General features: G+C 41.7%; 1 protein-coding gene across 5 annotated transcripts in view; it reads left to right on the top strand.

Moving 5' to 3' along the window:
- The window catches only part of CARD14 (caspase recruitment domain family member 14), a 160,442-nt gene extending 146,379 nt beyond the window's left edge, over positions 1 to 14,063 (top strand). For 2 of the 5 annotated variants that reach the window (XM_073684109.1, XM_073684111.1), the window contains exons 18-21: positions 5,671 to 5,838; positions 6,939 to 7,060; positions 7,153 to 7,268; positions 8,805 to 14,060. In XM_073684109.1, the coding sequence (XP_073540210.1) occupies positions 5,671 to 5,838; positions 6,939 to 7,060; positions 7,153 to 7,268; positions 8,805 to 9,012 (614 nt within the window). In that variant the 3' untranslated portion in view covers positions 9,013 to 14,060. Of the gene's footprint in view, positions 1 to 5,670; positions 5,839 to 6,938; positions 7,061 to 7,152; positions 7,269 to 8,804 lie in introns of all 5 variants that reach the window. The other 3 variants (XM_073684107.1, XM_073684108.1, XM_073684112.1) reach the window with 2 other exon arrangements.
- Positions 14,064 to 14,815: the final 752 nt, after the last annotated feature.

Genomic DNA, 14,815 nt, shown 5'->3' with positions numbered 1-14,815 from the left:
GTACAGTTACTAATTGTGTTTTTATGGTCTCCAGTTACCACACAGCTGCATAGAAATAGTATTATTATTTGCATAGTGAAACTGTGGTGCTATGGTTTTTGTATTTGCTTTACTATACATAGTACTGCTATAATGTTGAAACACCAAAATAACTATAGAACTGACTAAAGATCAGGCTGGATTAGCCTTTGTTTAGCTAATGTTTTCACAGAGGTGACCAAGTATACAAAGTCACAGTAAAAACACAAGCTGAACAAAGGCTGAACCCTACCTGATTGAACAGAGCTGAGGCTTTTCTTTTCTTCTTATGTAAGGTAATGAATAAGTGGCTCTTACTTTTTTTTCTCTTCATTTGTTTCCATTTTTATGCTTTCACTAAATACACTGCTCAAAAAAATAAAGGGAACACTTAAACAACAGAATATAACTCCAAGTAAATCAAACTTCTGTGAAATCAAACTGTCCACTTAGGAAGCAACACTGATTGACAATTAATTTCACATGCTGTTGTGCAAATTTAATCGACAATAGATGAAATTATTGGCAATTATCAAGACACCCTCAATAAAGGAGTGGTTCTGCAGGTGGGGACCACAGACCACATCTCAGTACCAATGCTTTCTGGCTGATGTTTTGGTCACTTTTGAATGTTGGTTGTGCTTTCACACTCGTGGTAGCATGAGACGGACTCTAAAACCTACAGAAGTTGCTCAAGTAGTGCAGCTCTTCCAGGATGGCACATAAGTGCGAGCTGTGGCAAGAAGGTTTCCTGTGTCTGTCAGCGCAGTGTCCAGAGGCTGGAGGCGCTGCCAGGAGACAGGCCGGTACACCAGGAGACGTGGAGGGGGCCGTAGGAGGGCAACAACCTAGCAGCAGGACCGCTACCTCCGCCTTTGTGCAACGAGGAACAGGAGGAGCACTGCCAGAGCCCTGAAAAATGACCTCCAGCAGGCCACAAATGTGTATGTGTCTACACAAACGGTTAGAAACCGACTCCATGAGGGTGGTATGAGGGCCCGACGTCCACAGATGGGGGTTGTACTCACAGCCCAACACCGTCCAGGACGCTTGGCATTTGCCACAGAACACCAGGATTGGCAAAGTCGCCACTGGCGCCCTGTGCTCTTCACAGATGAAAGCAGGTTCACACTGAGCACATGTGACAGACGTGACAGAGTCTGGAGACGCCATGGAGAGAGATCTGCTGCCTGCAACATCCTTCAGCATGACCGGTTTGGCAGTGGGTCAGTAATGGTGTGGGGTGGCATTTCTTTGAGGGCCGCACAGTCCTCCATGTGCTCGCCAGAGGTAGCCTGACTGCCAGTAGGTACCGAGATGAGATCCTCAGACCCCTTGTCAGACCATATGCTGGTGCGGTTGGCCCTGGGTTCCTCCTAATGAAGGACAATGCCAGACCTCATGTGGCTGGAGTGTATCAGCAGTTCCTGCAAGATGAAGGCATTGAAGCTATTGACTGGCCTGCCCGTTCCCCAGACCTGAATCCAATTGAGCACATCTGGGACATCATGTCTCGCTCCATCCACCAACGTCACGTTGCACCACAGACTGTCCAGGAGATGGCGGATGCTTTAGTCCAGGTCTGGGAGGAGATCCCACAGGAGACCATCTGCAACCTCATCAGGAGCATGCCCAGGCGTTGTAGGGAGGTCATACAAGCACGTGGAGGACACACACAATACTGAGCCTCATTTTGACTTGTTTTAAGGACATTACATCAAAGTTAGATCAGTCTGTAGTGTGTTTTTCCACTTTAATTTCGGGGGTGACTCCAAATCCAGGCCTCCATTGGTTAATAAATTTGATTTCCATTGATGATTTTTGTGTGATTTTGTTGTCAGCACATTCAACTTTGTACAGAACAAAGTATTCAATGAGAATATTTCATTCATTCAGATCTAGGATGTGTTATTTGAGTGTTCCCTTTATTTTTTTGAGCAGTGTAGTTTGGATTTGTTTACATGGAGTTTTTTTAACGGTAGAAAAAAAAACAAATGTATTTGCAGCTCAATCCGTACCAGACATCCAAGTCTCATTCTAGTGTTTCAACTGTGGATTTTAAGGTCGTACTGATGCAAGTCTTCATGCAGACTAAGGCAGGTTTCACACGTCCGCATATCTCGGGTACCGGAAAAAACGGTACAGGAGATTTCTGTGTCCTGTGTGTCCGAGTGTGTCACAAGTGTGGCAACTGTGTGCCGCCCATGTGCCACACCAGGATCACACGTACTGGCGCCTGGGAATCAGGGCTACAGTAAGCGCTGTTCCCAAGTGCCGGTGCTTAAAACTGCCCTCATCATGGTTCCCTGCCGGCGCTGCGATCAGCACCAGCAGGGACTATGATGAGGGTAGTGCTAGTGTGATCCATCAGTGTCCCCAACTGTAAAAAAACGAATAACATAATAAAAATCCATATACTCACCTCTCCTAGGTGTCCCCCGCAGTATCCATGTGACCGCTGAAGCCGGGCTGCCGGGGAGAGTGAGCCACTCTGTAGCTGCAGCTCAGGAGCGGTGACCTGTCACTCACTGAGCTGCAGCCCCTTATTATTATTATTTTTTTTTTACAGGTAGGGACACTGAGGGATCACACTACCACTACCCTCATCATAGTCCCTGCTGGTGCTGAACGCAGCGCCGGTAGGGAACCATGATGAGAGTAGTGTTCAGCATCGGCGCTTGAGGACAGTGCTTACTCTAGCGCTGATTCCCAGGCGCTGGTACGTGTCACACGGATGACACACATATGTCATCCGTGTGGTATGTTTTGCGGACCGTGTGTTTGCAAAAAAAACGGACTTGTCTCTGTCACGGTCTCCACACTTTCATTGTCTGCTGTGCTACTATTGTGTGGACGCTGTCAGTCCGTTTTGGTTTTCCTGGGTCGTTTCTGCAATCATCTGTGTTCACTTCCCTTGATTAGTCTTCTACTTAAGCATGCTAGCCCCTTCACCCAGTGTCAATTGTACACTTGCTATTGCCTGTGCAGGACTGATCTCTCTGTGCTCTGTGCCTGACCCAGCCTGACTATTTTCTCTTACTTGGATTTTGACCATTTGCCTGTTATCTGACTACTCTTGTCTGCTCCCTGTGTACTGCCTTGTCTTTCTGGTTTTCCTGACCCCGGCTTGTGTAGTGGCTTACGTCTCTGACTTCTCCTTGTTGTATTGCGCCATTTTCCTGGACTTGACTTTGGATCGTTTGACCTCCGTCTATTTATCCAGTAAGTAGCACTTACATAATATTTCTTTCAGTAATATTAGTCTCTTCTCTCCTGTTCTGAGACTGTTATTTCTGTAGTGACTCGCGTCACAGTCTCCGTGTGGAGCACACGGACACATGGTCCGTGAAAACACACTGAGGTGTGCACAAACCCATTAATTTGAATGGGTCTGCGTGTGTCAGTGTCTGCAGTACGTGTGGAAAAGGTCACCACTCGTACCGGAGATACTGATGTGTGAAAGAGCCCTAACTCCAAGCAATGAAGGTTATAGCATTAGAAATGGATATTCAATTTGCCCCATACAACATGGGTTGTATTGTTAAACAGAAAATATTCACATCTGTAGTGGACCCTAAAGGGCTTTGGATTGTGCTATAATTTTGCTAAAGTGTTATTCCCGTCTCAAAGTGGCTGTTTGTAGGTCCCGGCCACCAGAGGTGGTGTTATGAAATATGTCGAGCACAGCTGCGCTAAGCTGTTTGCATAAGACCAAAGAGATGCATGGGAATTACGAGAGTAATACTGTTACATCTCCACCAAGACACCCCAGGACTCAATCCTGTGACATCTGATCTTGCTGCCAGGTGCCACCATATTCATTCAGCAGGTGGCGCTGGTGAGAGAAGAAATGTTGGAACCAGAAGTTCTGGATGGCACCGGCTCTGTCCAGCCAATTAGATTTGTCTGGCTGGGACCTATATTGCCATCCAGTCTGGCAGTATGGGTGTGTGTGCCAGCTCACTGCTCCAGCCAATTGGAGAGAACCACACCCTACTTAAGCTTTCAGTTTACTGGTGGAAGCTGCCAGATATAGTTTTGTGCTTCTCTGGTTCAGTCCTGCCTGTTAGTTCCTTGTTGTTTCATTCCTTGTTTAGACCTCGGCTTATCTTTTTCGACTATTCCTATGGATCCTGATTTTGTCCTTTTATGTGACTTCTTTGCTTTGACTCTACTTGGCAACCATTCCTGCGCACCTCCGGATGGCAGCTCTTCCATAGGTAGCAATCCACTGAACCCTGTAGTATGTTCAGATCCTTGTATGGGGGTTAAAGGGTGTCGAGGTTTCTCTGGAATCGGCAAGTTGGAGTAGCTTGTGCCAAGTCTGTATGAGGTAGCCTTTTTGAGCCTGTGGCTAAGACAGACATTACAAATACTTGAAAGAGTGTTACAGAAACATCATTGCAATTCTATGGGCTTTACACAAACAGATAAGTTCTGCTGCACTTGGCTGTTTTCATAAACTTGCCCCTGGTAGCCAAAACCTAGAATCAGTTATACCCATCCCAGCCATGAAATGCAGAGAGGGGAATAAGCTTTAAAAAAAAGGGTTACCATAATCCTTACCACATCCCTAGTACTGTTAGCTTACAGAATTCATATGGATTTATGTCACAGTTCTCTGTAAGAATATAGGGAATAGCTATCAGACCACAATCTGTCACCAAAGAGTGTTTGAAGTCATGCGTAAAATGCTGCGGTGATATATAAGTTCAGCAGCAGCTATAGCTCATATGTCATTGATTTGATATACGATGAGCTAATTGGGCTGGAGATGCAGCAGAAACACTTTCTCCTGTGAAAAAACAGGTAGGGAAAAGAAATATGTTACACTAGAAAGCAACAGCTGTGAGTCCCTACTGTTTTGTTTGTGTATTCACTTATCATAAGTGACTTGTGCTTCTCCCCTGGCCAGGAGCTATGGTAAGTGCTGACCATGAACTGGAGCAGCTCGGCACAATTGGACACAGCAAATAACAGTATATAGCAGGGACACATTTATAAGATTATCTGAGGACAGGAAAAAATTTTTTAATACATCCAATTGTGAAACATTATTAATCCAATATCTATTGACTAAAATGTACTTTGTTCGTGGGACAACCCCCTCAACTATTGTTGTTCACTGTGGACAGAAGGATATAAGTAATGCACATATCTCTTTTTTGCAACTTATCCATCATTAGCGATACCTTTAAAGTATCGCTCTACCCTCACCTACTGTATCCTCACCCATCCCTCCCTTGTAGACTGTGAGCCTTCAAGGGCAGGATCCTCTCTCCCCCTGTACCAGTAAGTGACTTTTATTGTTTAAGATTATTGTATTTTTTTTTATTAATTTATACCCGATTTTCACATGTAAAGCCCCATTGAATAAATGTTGCTATAATAATAAATAATAATAATATTTTTTCTAATTAGATTTACTCCTTTCATACAGAGCAAACTTGAAAATTATGCATGTTAGATTGCTGAACAGGTTATTCCAGGAGGCATTTTTGTTCTGCACACATCCATACTTCAGTTTCCTAGTTGCTATCAAATAATACTGGTATACATAGAACTAGTATACCATAGAAATGTTCAATTATTTTTCTACATACATTATATATGTTATTAAAATATATGAAACATTTGTTTTTTTTCATTCAGAACCAAGTTCTTCACTTGGAAGAAGCTGCTTAACATTAATGCCATACACTCTGGTAACTCACTACAAGATTGGAGTTCCTCGTCCAGTCCTTTTGGTCCCTTCACTTCTTGGAAGAATCTTGAGTGACAAACTATGTGCCAATAAAGATTTCATTAAGTGTGACACTGGTATATTATACTTATTCTCAATAATACTATATTCTGCAATAAAAATTTAAATGAGCTTTTCCCATTTTAGATCACCATAGATGACATTAGATTTTCTCTCTGTACTTACATACACACGCCTCATGTTACACATGCACTGTATGTTACACTATTACACATACACACATGGCATGTACATATACAGCACATACACTGCCTAGGTTACACACACTGCATGTTCCACACACACATACCTAATGTTCCACACAAATACACAAACCGCTTGTTCCACGCATACAAACAGTGCATATTCCATACACAAACGAATCAAACAGAAATAAACATTTCAGTGCATCTATATGAAATATGCATACATAGCTACTTCACCGCAGATTTCCGCATTATTATCTTATTTACATTTCCCCAGATCTCACATATTTGTGAGATACCGGTCTGACGCCTCTCGTCCAGCCAAACCAGAACTAACACTTTGCACTGATGAGGAACAGTACCCCGAAACACAGCGTCTGCAAATTGAGTTTCTGGTTTTGGCTTTTATGCTAAGTCATGTGATAAGGCTCGTTAAAGGGTCACTATTGACTTTTAGGATTGCTACTTCCTATAGGTGGCACTAGAATTCCAGTTCTCTTCCTCTCTGAAGAGACAATTTGCATATTTCCCAGAGGAGCATTGCTGCTTAAAAAGTCTCCTCACCTTGACATGCTTAACATGTCACTCTCCGCAAGAAGAAATATTACCCCTTAGATATTTGTAAGGCACATTTTGGCTACATAGAATGTGCTAAAATTATAATTTTGCACACCATATTGTAGATACAGTACAAGCATCAGTTATAGGTGTTGTATTACAGCTCTGTACAAATTGGCGTAGTGGGCATGTGAGCTATTTTGTGTATCTGTTAATCTTCAATCTCAGCTTTTTTTAAATGGAAGTCTACGTATTTAGTTCATGTGATTTTACAGCATAAATCAACTATTAAAGGGGATAAGGGCATTTAAATGATTATTGTTGCTCAGACTGAAAAAATGTTGAGAAAAATCATGAGACTTAAAATATAATCACACAGAATTACTAAATGTACATTTTTACATTAATTTCAGAGTGCTTGACAGATGATGAATATGCAACAAGATACCAGCGTGGAGACATTATTGGTGAAAAGGAGGGGGAATCCATACGCTGCTGTTTCACTAGGCAGAATGTTGAAGCAGTAGCCCAACAGGTGAACTAATCGCTGTTATATTTATCAATAGAAAATAATGTTGCCCAGAATAGGTGTCCTGATATATTTTTATACTTTTATTTATAATGCAGAATGCGCACTGCCTTTTGGAGCTTGGACTCTCCTGTCTCTCCGCTCTGATTCGTGTGGGAATATATCCTATCATATTACATATTCCACTAAATGAAAAGAGTGTTAAAAAATTAAAGTGAGTATCTTTTGTTGCATTTCATGAGTACAGTTTGGAATTATATTGTTATGAACCTGAAAGTAGGCAGATGAATGACAAATTTGTTTTACAGAATGTCACACTATTAGTCTGGACAGTATGAAAAGGATCTTGAATAATGTAAAGGGAATTCTCACGTTATTAAAAGGGAATCTGTAAGCAGGTTTTTGCTATGTAAACTGAAAGTAGCATGCTCCACGGCAGAGACCCTTATTCCGATGATATATCAGTTACTAGACTGTGTGCTGTTGTTTCAATAATATCAGTGTTTTATCAAAAGGAGATTATCACCACAGGACTAGCTGCCTCGTGCCTTCTCGTCAACTACTCTATGTAACCCCATTCCCTCTACTGATTAGCTGCTTACTTTCAATGTACTCAGAAAAGTTCCAACAAGTGGTGTGGGTGGGGTTAAACAGGGCTCAGCATTAGAGCACTGTTGGATCGGCAGCAGAGAAAACTGTGATTGTATCAAAATGACAGCATGCAGACTAGTAAATGACACATAGCTGGAATCAGAGTCTCTGTCCCTATAGCATCCTGCTCTCATATTATATAGCAAAACATAGTGTTAGATTCCCTTTAATTTGTTTTAATTAGCATTAAAATAAGCAAGTTTTCAATTGTTGGGTTCTCCCAGAGCAGGTCTCTTAATTACAGCTCTCACTATCCTGAGCTGTGTGCTTGTTCAAATGCCCTGTTATTTCCATGTGTGAATACAATGGCAAAAGTGTAGAACTCGGAACAAACCAGTGATAACTGAATGTGTTATAGCAGAACTTGTGCTGAGCTTTATGGTTTTATTAATACTACAGTTCTGCTGTTATGAGAACTGTCAGTCAAGGAGGAGTGCCCATCCCGCCAGAAATCTGGACATAAGGAAGCTGTTAGGAGACGGCATAGTTCTGAGCTGCTCAATAGACAACTTGAGAATGCCCCTTAAACACATTAGATTGACGGCTGACACCACCAATTTTGGTGGATGGTCTGACAGTCTAATGTGTATAGCTGCCCCCCAACTTTGCCCCGAAAGGTGATCTCATGGAAGAGAAGGATCGGCACTTTGACCTGCAGGTAATTTTTGAAATCTGCAACATTAGATGCAGAAAATCTGCAGGTAAAAATGCATACAGGTTTTTAATCTGTTTTAACTGTGGAAACGCACTAAAAATCATGTAGATTTACAAGATGGTTTTGTCAAAGTAAAATAAGAATCAAAAACAATGCAGCTAGATTTAAAACATGACATACCAGAGACAAAAAAACGCAGGGATAAAAACGCATGTTAAAAAGACGCATTCAGAAATGCAATGAAATAAACCTAATTTAGCTAATAGGTGCAGAAATGCTGCGGAAAATCTGCAACATCAAATATTCACCAAATACTCATTGCAGGAACTTAGCCTAAGATTTAGGCAACACAGCAACGGGTGGCCATGTGACGTAAGATTGTAATATACTTATTATGTGTGTATATGTTGTAGAATTTTGACAGTTCTCTCTGCATTTATTTAGAAAAACACGGCAATGGTGGGGAAAGTGTGAAGATCTGCTTCTGGAGTGTGCTCAAAGGGAGGAGGCTGAGCTTGATTCTCTACCCTGTTTGTACAACACTGTGTATCCCGATAGCTGGAGTGACACAGACTCTCTTCTTTGCACAGTAAAAGATGCAATTTTGGATGAACAGAAGAGAACAATTTGGTTGGAAAATCAGCCTTGCTAATCTTGAAAAAAAAGTTTTTTTAATATATATATTAGTTTACCTTCTACTTTGCCCTGCAGATATTGTCAAGAATTCTTGACCCTAAAATCTGATTATTTTTACAATTTCAAAACCCTCAACAAATATGGTGTGTGGACTTGGCTTTAGAAGACTGTAACAGGTGGTGTCCAGATAAGTAAGCCACATTTCCATCACGACTGAAAAAAGCAGCACAGAAACATACCATACCCTTCATTATACTTCAAAGCGGACTACTATTTGTATGTTGTATGTCCACTGTAGATAATATTGTAACGGGATAACTTTTCCCACATAAGGAGGTTCTTAAACAAATTCAACACAATTCTCAATGGCACGTTATTCACCTCCTTTTAACATCTAACAGCCTGGTCTCTATCTCTATGAGGTTGATGACCACTTTCAGGTGTTATTCTTTGTCACTTCCTCACTTATCTGATATTGATCTCAGTAACAGCAACTCTCAATATGGTAGGACTCCCTTAATGTATGTGTAAGAAGATGACCAGCTGCCATGTTTCCCCTGAAGACATCAATGCTGCTGTGGTATAGAATGTGAATAACGTTTTCTTCCTGATATGTGTCCTTGTGGGCTGTAGTATTAACTAACGGTCACAAGATGTCACTGTCTAGAATGTAGGTGAAAGGTGAAGTTTTCTGATAACACAGCCTGCATAGAGACAGTTTGAGAGTTAACTATGTGTCAGGACAGCCCATAGTGGGTGGGCACTTTAGGAATCTCTGGGTAGTTTCCAGAAACAGGAAGTAGAGTCCAGTCAGTAGTGTGCAGTACTGCATAAAGTTAGCAGGCTCTGTAAAGGCTGCTAGGGTAGACATGGGCCTAGTATCCTGGACAGTGGATCGCCAGAGAATCCCTCCACAATAGTTCCCTTAGCCGGCCTGGGAACCTCGAAGAAGTCTTCAGGGGTCTGGGGGCACAGTCTGTCTGCGAGATGGCAGAATGAGTCAGGACTCAAGCTCTAGGAGGTGGAGTGAATTGGGATCCAGATATACCGTCATTGGTGAGGAAGAGATATAACTATTTTTTATCGTTAACCTGCCTAGGTGAGTATTACAACACACAACCTCAGATCTTCATACCTTTAAAGGGGTTGTCCACTACTTTGACACTGATGCCCTATACTGTCATTGGTGAGGAAGAGTCTCTAGGGCATCATTGTCAAAGTAGTCGACAACTTCTTTAATGGCTTTTTTTCAGCTCCACAAATTGATTCATACAGCCCAGAGGTGGGCATACTATGGTACAAAGTCTTACCTCTTTGTATTTGCAAATATGTATGTATAAGTATTATTATATTACTTTTCATATAGAACATTACAATTATTTATTTTTAACTGTAGGGCATATAAGGAGTCTATAGCACCCCTCCTGTATTGATTTGGTGACAGGTTCCCTTTCAGATCAAAATGTTGGGCTTTGTGAGGCTCTGATCTGACACAGTGCAGGGTGATGGAGGTGGATTTCATCTTAGTAATGATGTTTTCATAGTGGTGTGATGCAGTAAAGATGATAAGTTTAAAGGGTTTGACAAGAGCAGCTGAGTTAAGTAACACGGCTGTTTGTTTTGGTCACCATGTCTGTAAATACCATCTAGGAGGAGGATTTGGAGCAAGGTGCACTACAATAATACCTGAGGGAAGGGGAAGGTTGTTTTTTTTTGGTGACCTGAGATATGAGCTAACATATGTAAGGTGCCCAAATGAGGTACTCGTGGGCGAGCTGTAGCCCATGCTCGTTTTGGCCCCCTACAGACAAAGTGTGTCCTTGCTCTGGTATGAGGCTATGTATGTGGTGTTTCCACTTACTTCTGGCCAGCCAGCCTCTTCTGACTCCAAGAATTTCTCTTCTGGAACCAGAAGACCATTCAGAGGACACAGCGTTCATAAAAACAACCAGAACTTTACTTGGTAACTGGCAGTATTTACAGGCAGGTATAACACCCAACGGGTTGTCATCTTTCCCATAGGTACCGAATACAACTTCAGACCTGGTTCCTGATCTAGGTGAAGCATCTCTGTTGTTTTCTTCTCTAGCCCTAGAGACTCTTCCTCACCAATGACAGTATAGGGCATCAGTGTCAAAGTAGTGGACAACCCCTTTAAAGGTATGAAGATCTGAGGTTGTGGGTTGTAATACTCACCTAGGCAGGGTAACGATACAACTATTTTTTATTCCTTATGTCCATTGTTTTACAACAACTCCAGGTTAGATGGCCAAAATACATTGCCCCCTGTCCACAAAATCTCCTCCTCGGGGACAGTAGTTCCACTGCCCCCGTACCAGGCGATACTCACTGTCTCCCAACTTTTGGTTGGCCCACAAATTTTGTATCTCCTGCCAGTATAGTCTGTAGTCACTGTCTACGCTCCTCCAGAAGACAGATAACACGATTGAAGCCCATATATCCAGCAGCAACAGTCCCCAAGAAAGTTCCTCGAATCCAGACAACAAATCCCTCAACGGTAGCACGTGGATCCAGCCCAGCTGGCAACCGATCTCCAAACTCCATAGGCCATCCATACATGGGCACCAGGACCTCAGCCATAGATCCTCTCCTCTCGACGTCACTCCCCCAAATCCCCTTCTAAACATGTGGCTTAACTGTCCTCTCTCCCTGGGATCAGCCCCCTGAATGGGAAGAAGTGTTCACACCCTCCCCTCCCAAAGCTAACTGTGCATTGGTGGAGTTATTTTTCCTCAGGCCAAACCCATCACCTGAGACTGCATGTGAGACTCCTTGTGATTATGGCTCCCCTAGATCTACTATCCTCATCCACATAATGGGCCTAGTGGCTGGGAGACCAATGGCTTGAGGCCCCTTATACACTAACAAGATTAATGGAATGATTTACATTTGCTTGAAATTTACTTTTAGCAATCTCTTGTCTGGCCTTATGTATATATAAGATCCAACCAGCAAGTCTTCCTCTGCTTACTGTCACTAAATGGAAACATTGATTCCTGAAACTGAACACTTTTCAGGTGAAATTTGTGCACTTAAACTGACGAGCAAGCAAATCTCTAATAAAACACAGAAAGCAAATCTTGAATAAAACACAACAATAAGATTGACTTAACCGGTGCTCCGTGCTGGAAAAAGTCTGCATCCCTTAGAGCCACGGACTCCGCTCTAAGAGCATTGGTCCAGTAGTCTTTAGAACAAGGCCAGCTCCTCACAAAAGGGAACCTGTCATGTAAAATAATGCTATTAACCTGCAGATCTGGGGTTAATCTGCAGGTTAATAATGTTCTGACACCGTGGGACACCCGCACTGAGACCCCCGCTGCTGGGAGGAAATTAATCGTATTCCCCCGGGCATAGTTCAGCTTCTAGTTATAGGGGAAGCTGCTGGTAAATAGTGTTATTTTACAGTACATGACAGGTTCCCTTTAATGCATTGAGGCCTACTGCCACCTTACAAGCTTAAAAGTGCTTTTCAGTGTATATTACAGGGGTGAACTACCTGTTCTGGTCCAAAGGTTACAGTATTAGATTATACTGCTTCCAAGGGCCACAAAATAATTGAAGCTGGTATTCCAATATAATACATTTATATTTTATGGAGAGTATATTCTGTATGTTTGCTAGATGGTGATTTTCTGGGATTACAATCTATATGGATAATGTAGATCCAGTATTCAGAACAGCAAAGAGGTGGAGATGGGGTGGCCATACATGCAGGCATGTATCTTTATTGTAAAATTGATCTGTGGAAACAACTGAACACTTCACAAGGTCTATGCCTATCTATAATCCTTACGAATGAGCACCATGCTCATTCCTTTCTATTGGGGTCGGGCATATCTGCTTTATTCAGGCTGTGACGCACACCACAACCAGCATGATGCCTGCACCGCAAATTAAGTATGTGCACCACACTCAAAATGGCACTTGCACACCACCCACTTTCCTACTGTTTTCATTTTAATTTGTGATGCACACCACATCTTCCACCATCTATCCCTTCATATAATTTTTCTTCCTTACACTCAGTTAAGATGACAATTTGCACTTCTAGATAGATAGGAGAAACATAATGAACACTGAGTTATCATTCATACAGAAAAATGTAAATATTTATTGAACATAACTTTGGACTTAAAGTGATTGTAATATAATAAGCATGTCGTAGGTTATTTTACCAACATGTGACAAGTTTTTCTGATATATTAGATGTTAGTAGTATTTTGACTTTGTACATGTTTGGAGGTTTTTTTTACCACACTGCTGTGGTATTAATATTTGGCATGTGCGATTACTTGTAAGTATGTCTATTTAGATTGAAACAGAGGTTTTATACCACGAAACACATTATCTGTGTGACAATAAACATCTTAGTTACTTATACTGTACATGTTTGGACACTGAGTTATTGGGAAAAGAGCAGTATCCTGGGAATTTTTGGGGGGCAACTAACGCCATTGTACATTTCACTCCATTTAGTCTGTAAGCCTCACATGTATTAAAGCTGTCAAACAGTCGCAAATCATGAGCACAGAGTGACTCAAACATAACACCCGAGCACGCCGAAGATACTCGGAAAACACCGGAGCATGCTCGTAAATCTCGAGTAACGAGCATACTCGCTCATCACTAGTGAGCACCTCTCTTTTTGGGGGAACTCGAAGGTGGGTGCAGAATATTAAAAACAGTTCCACACAAGAAAGCAATATGTCTATATTTTATCCACAGCTGTCACGCAAGCTCCAATAGTTGGGAGTCTGAGAGAAAGTCATGGTGTCTTGCTTCTGGCAATAAGGCACCAAGTTGCGCACCCCTGGTTTATTAGATCTTTTCTATGATGCTTCACTTGTTCCCATATGTTTCACAATTACTTCTGGTTACTTAATATTTAGAAAGCAAAATTTGAGAAATTTAGACCCAGCACCTCAAAATTTACTGTATACACCGTAGCTCATTTCATCATCTAATTAGTGTTTTACAGTCAAAAACAGGCAGAGCTGTCAGTAGAGAGACAAATACAGTGCCTTAAAAAGTATTCATACCCAGTGAACGTTTCTACATTTTTTCACATTATACCCACAATCGTAAATGCATTTTTGGGGGATTTTATGTGATATACCAATACAAAGTAGCAAGTATTTGTGAAGTGTAAAGGAAATTATACATGTTTTTTTAATTATTTAAAAAATATAAACTTGAAAATTGTGATATGCATTAGTATTTACCCCCCTGTAGTCTGATACCCCTAAATAAAATCCTGAGTGACCAACTCCCTCCAGAAGTCACATAATTAGTAAATTGAGTCCACCTGTGTATTATTTATTCTCCGTATAACTACAGCTGTTCCGTGAAGACCTCAGAGGTTTGTTTGAGAACATTAGGGATCAAACAGCATCATGAAAACCAAGAACTACACCAGACAGGGCAGGTTAGGTTATAAAAAAATAGCCTAAACTCTGAAGATATCACAGAGCACTGTTCAAACCATCATCCAAAAATGGAAGGAGTATGGCACAACTGCAAATCTACCAAGACATAGTTGTCATCCAAACTGACATCCAAGCAAGGTGAGCCCTAATTAAAGAAGCAGTCAAGAGGCCCAAGGTCAGTCTCTAGTAGCTGCAGAAATCCAGCGCTCAGGTTGGAGAATCTGTTCACAGGACAAGTATTAGTCGTATACTCCACTAATCTGTTCTTTATGGAAGGGTGGCAAGAAGAAAGCTATTTTTGAAAGAAAGACATAAGAAGTCCCATTTGCAGTTTGCAAAAAGTCATGCAGGGGACACAGTTAGCATATG

The sequence above is a fragment of the Phyllobates terribilis genome, unplaced genomic scaffold (genome assembly GCF_046119375.1).
Source record: "Phyllobates terribilis strain yellow unplaced genomic scaffold, ASM4611937v1 Scaffold_5__5_contigs__length_657084704, whole genome shotgun sequence".
NCBI classification, from domain to species: Eukaryota; Metazoa; Chordata; class Amphibia; order Anura; family Dendrobatidae; genus Phyllobates; species Phyllobates terribilis.
This window is presented reverse-complemented; position numbering and strand designations above follow the sequence as displayed.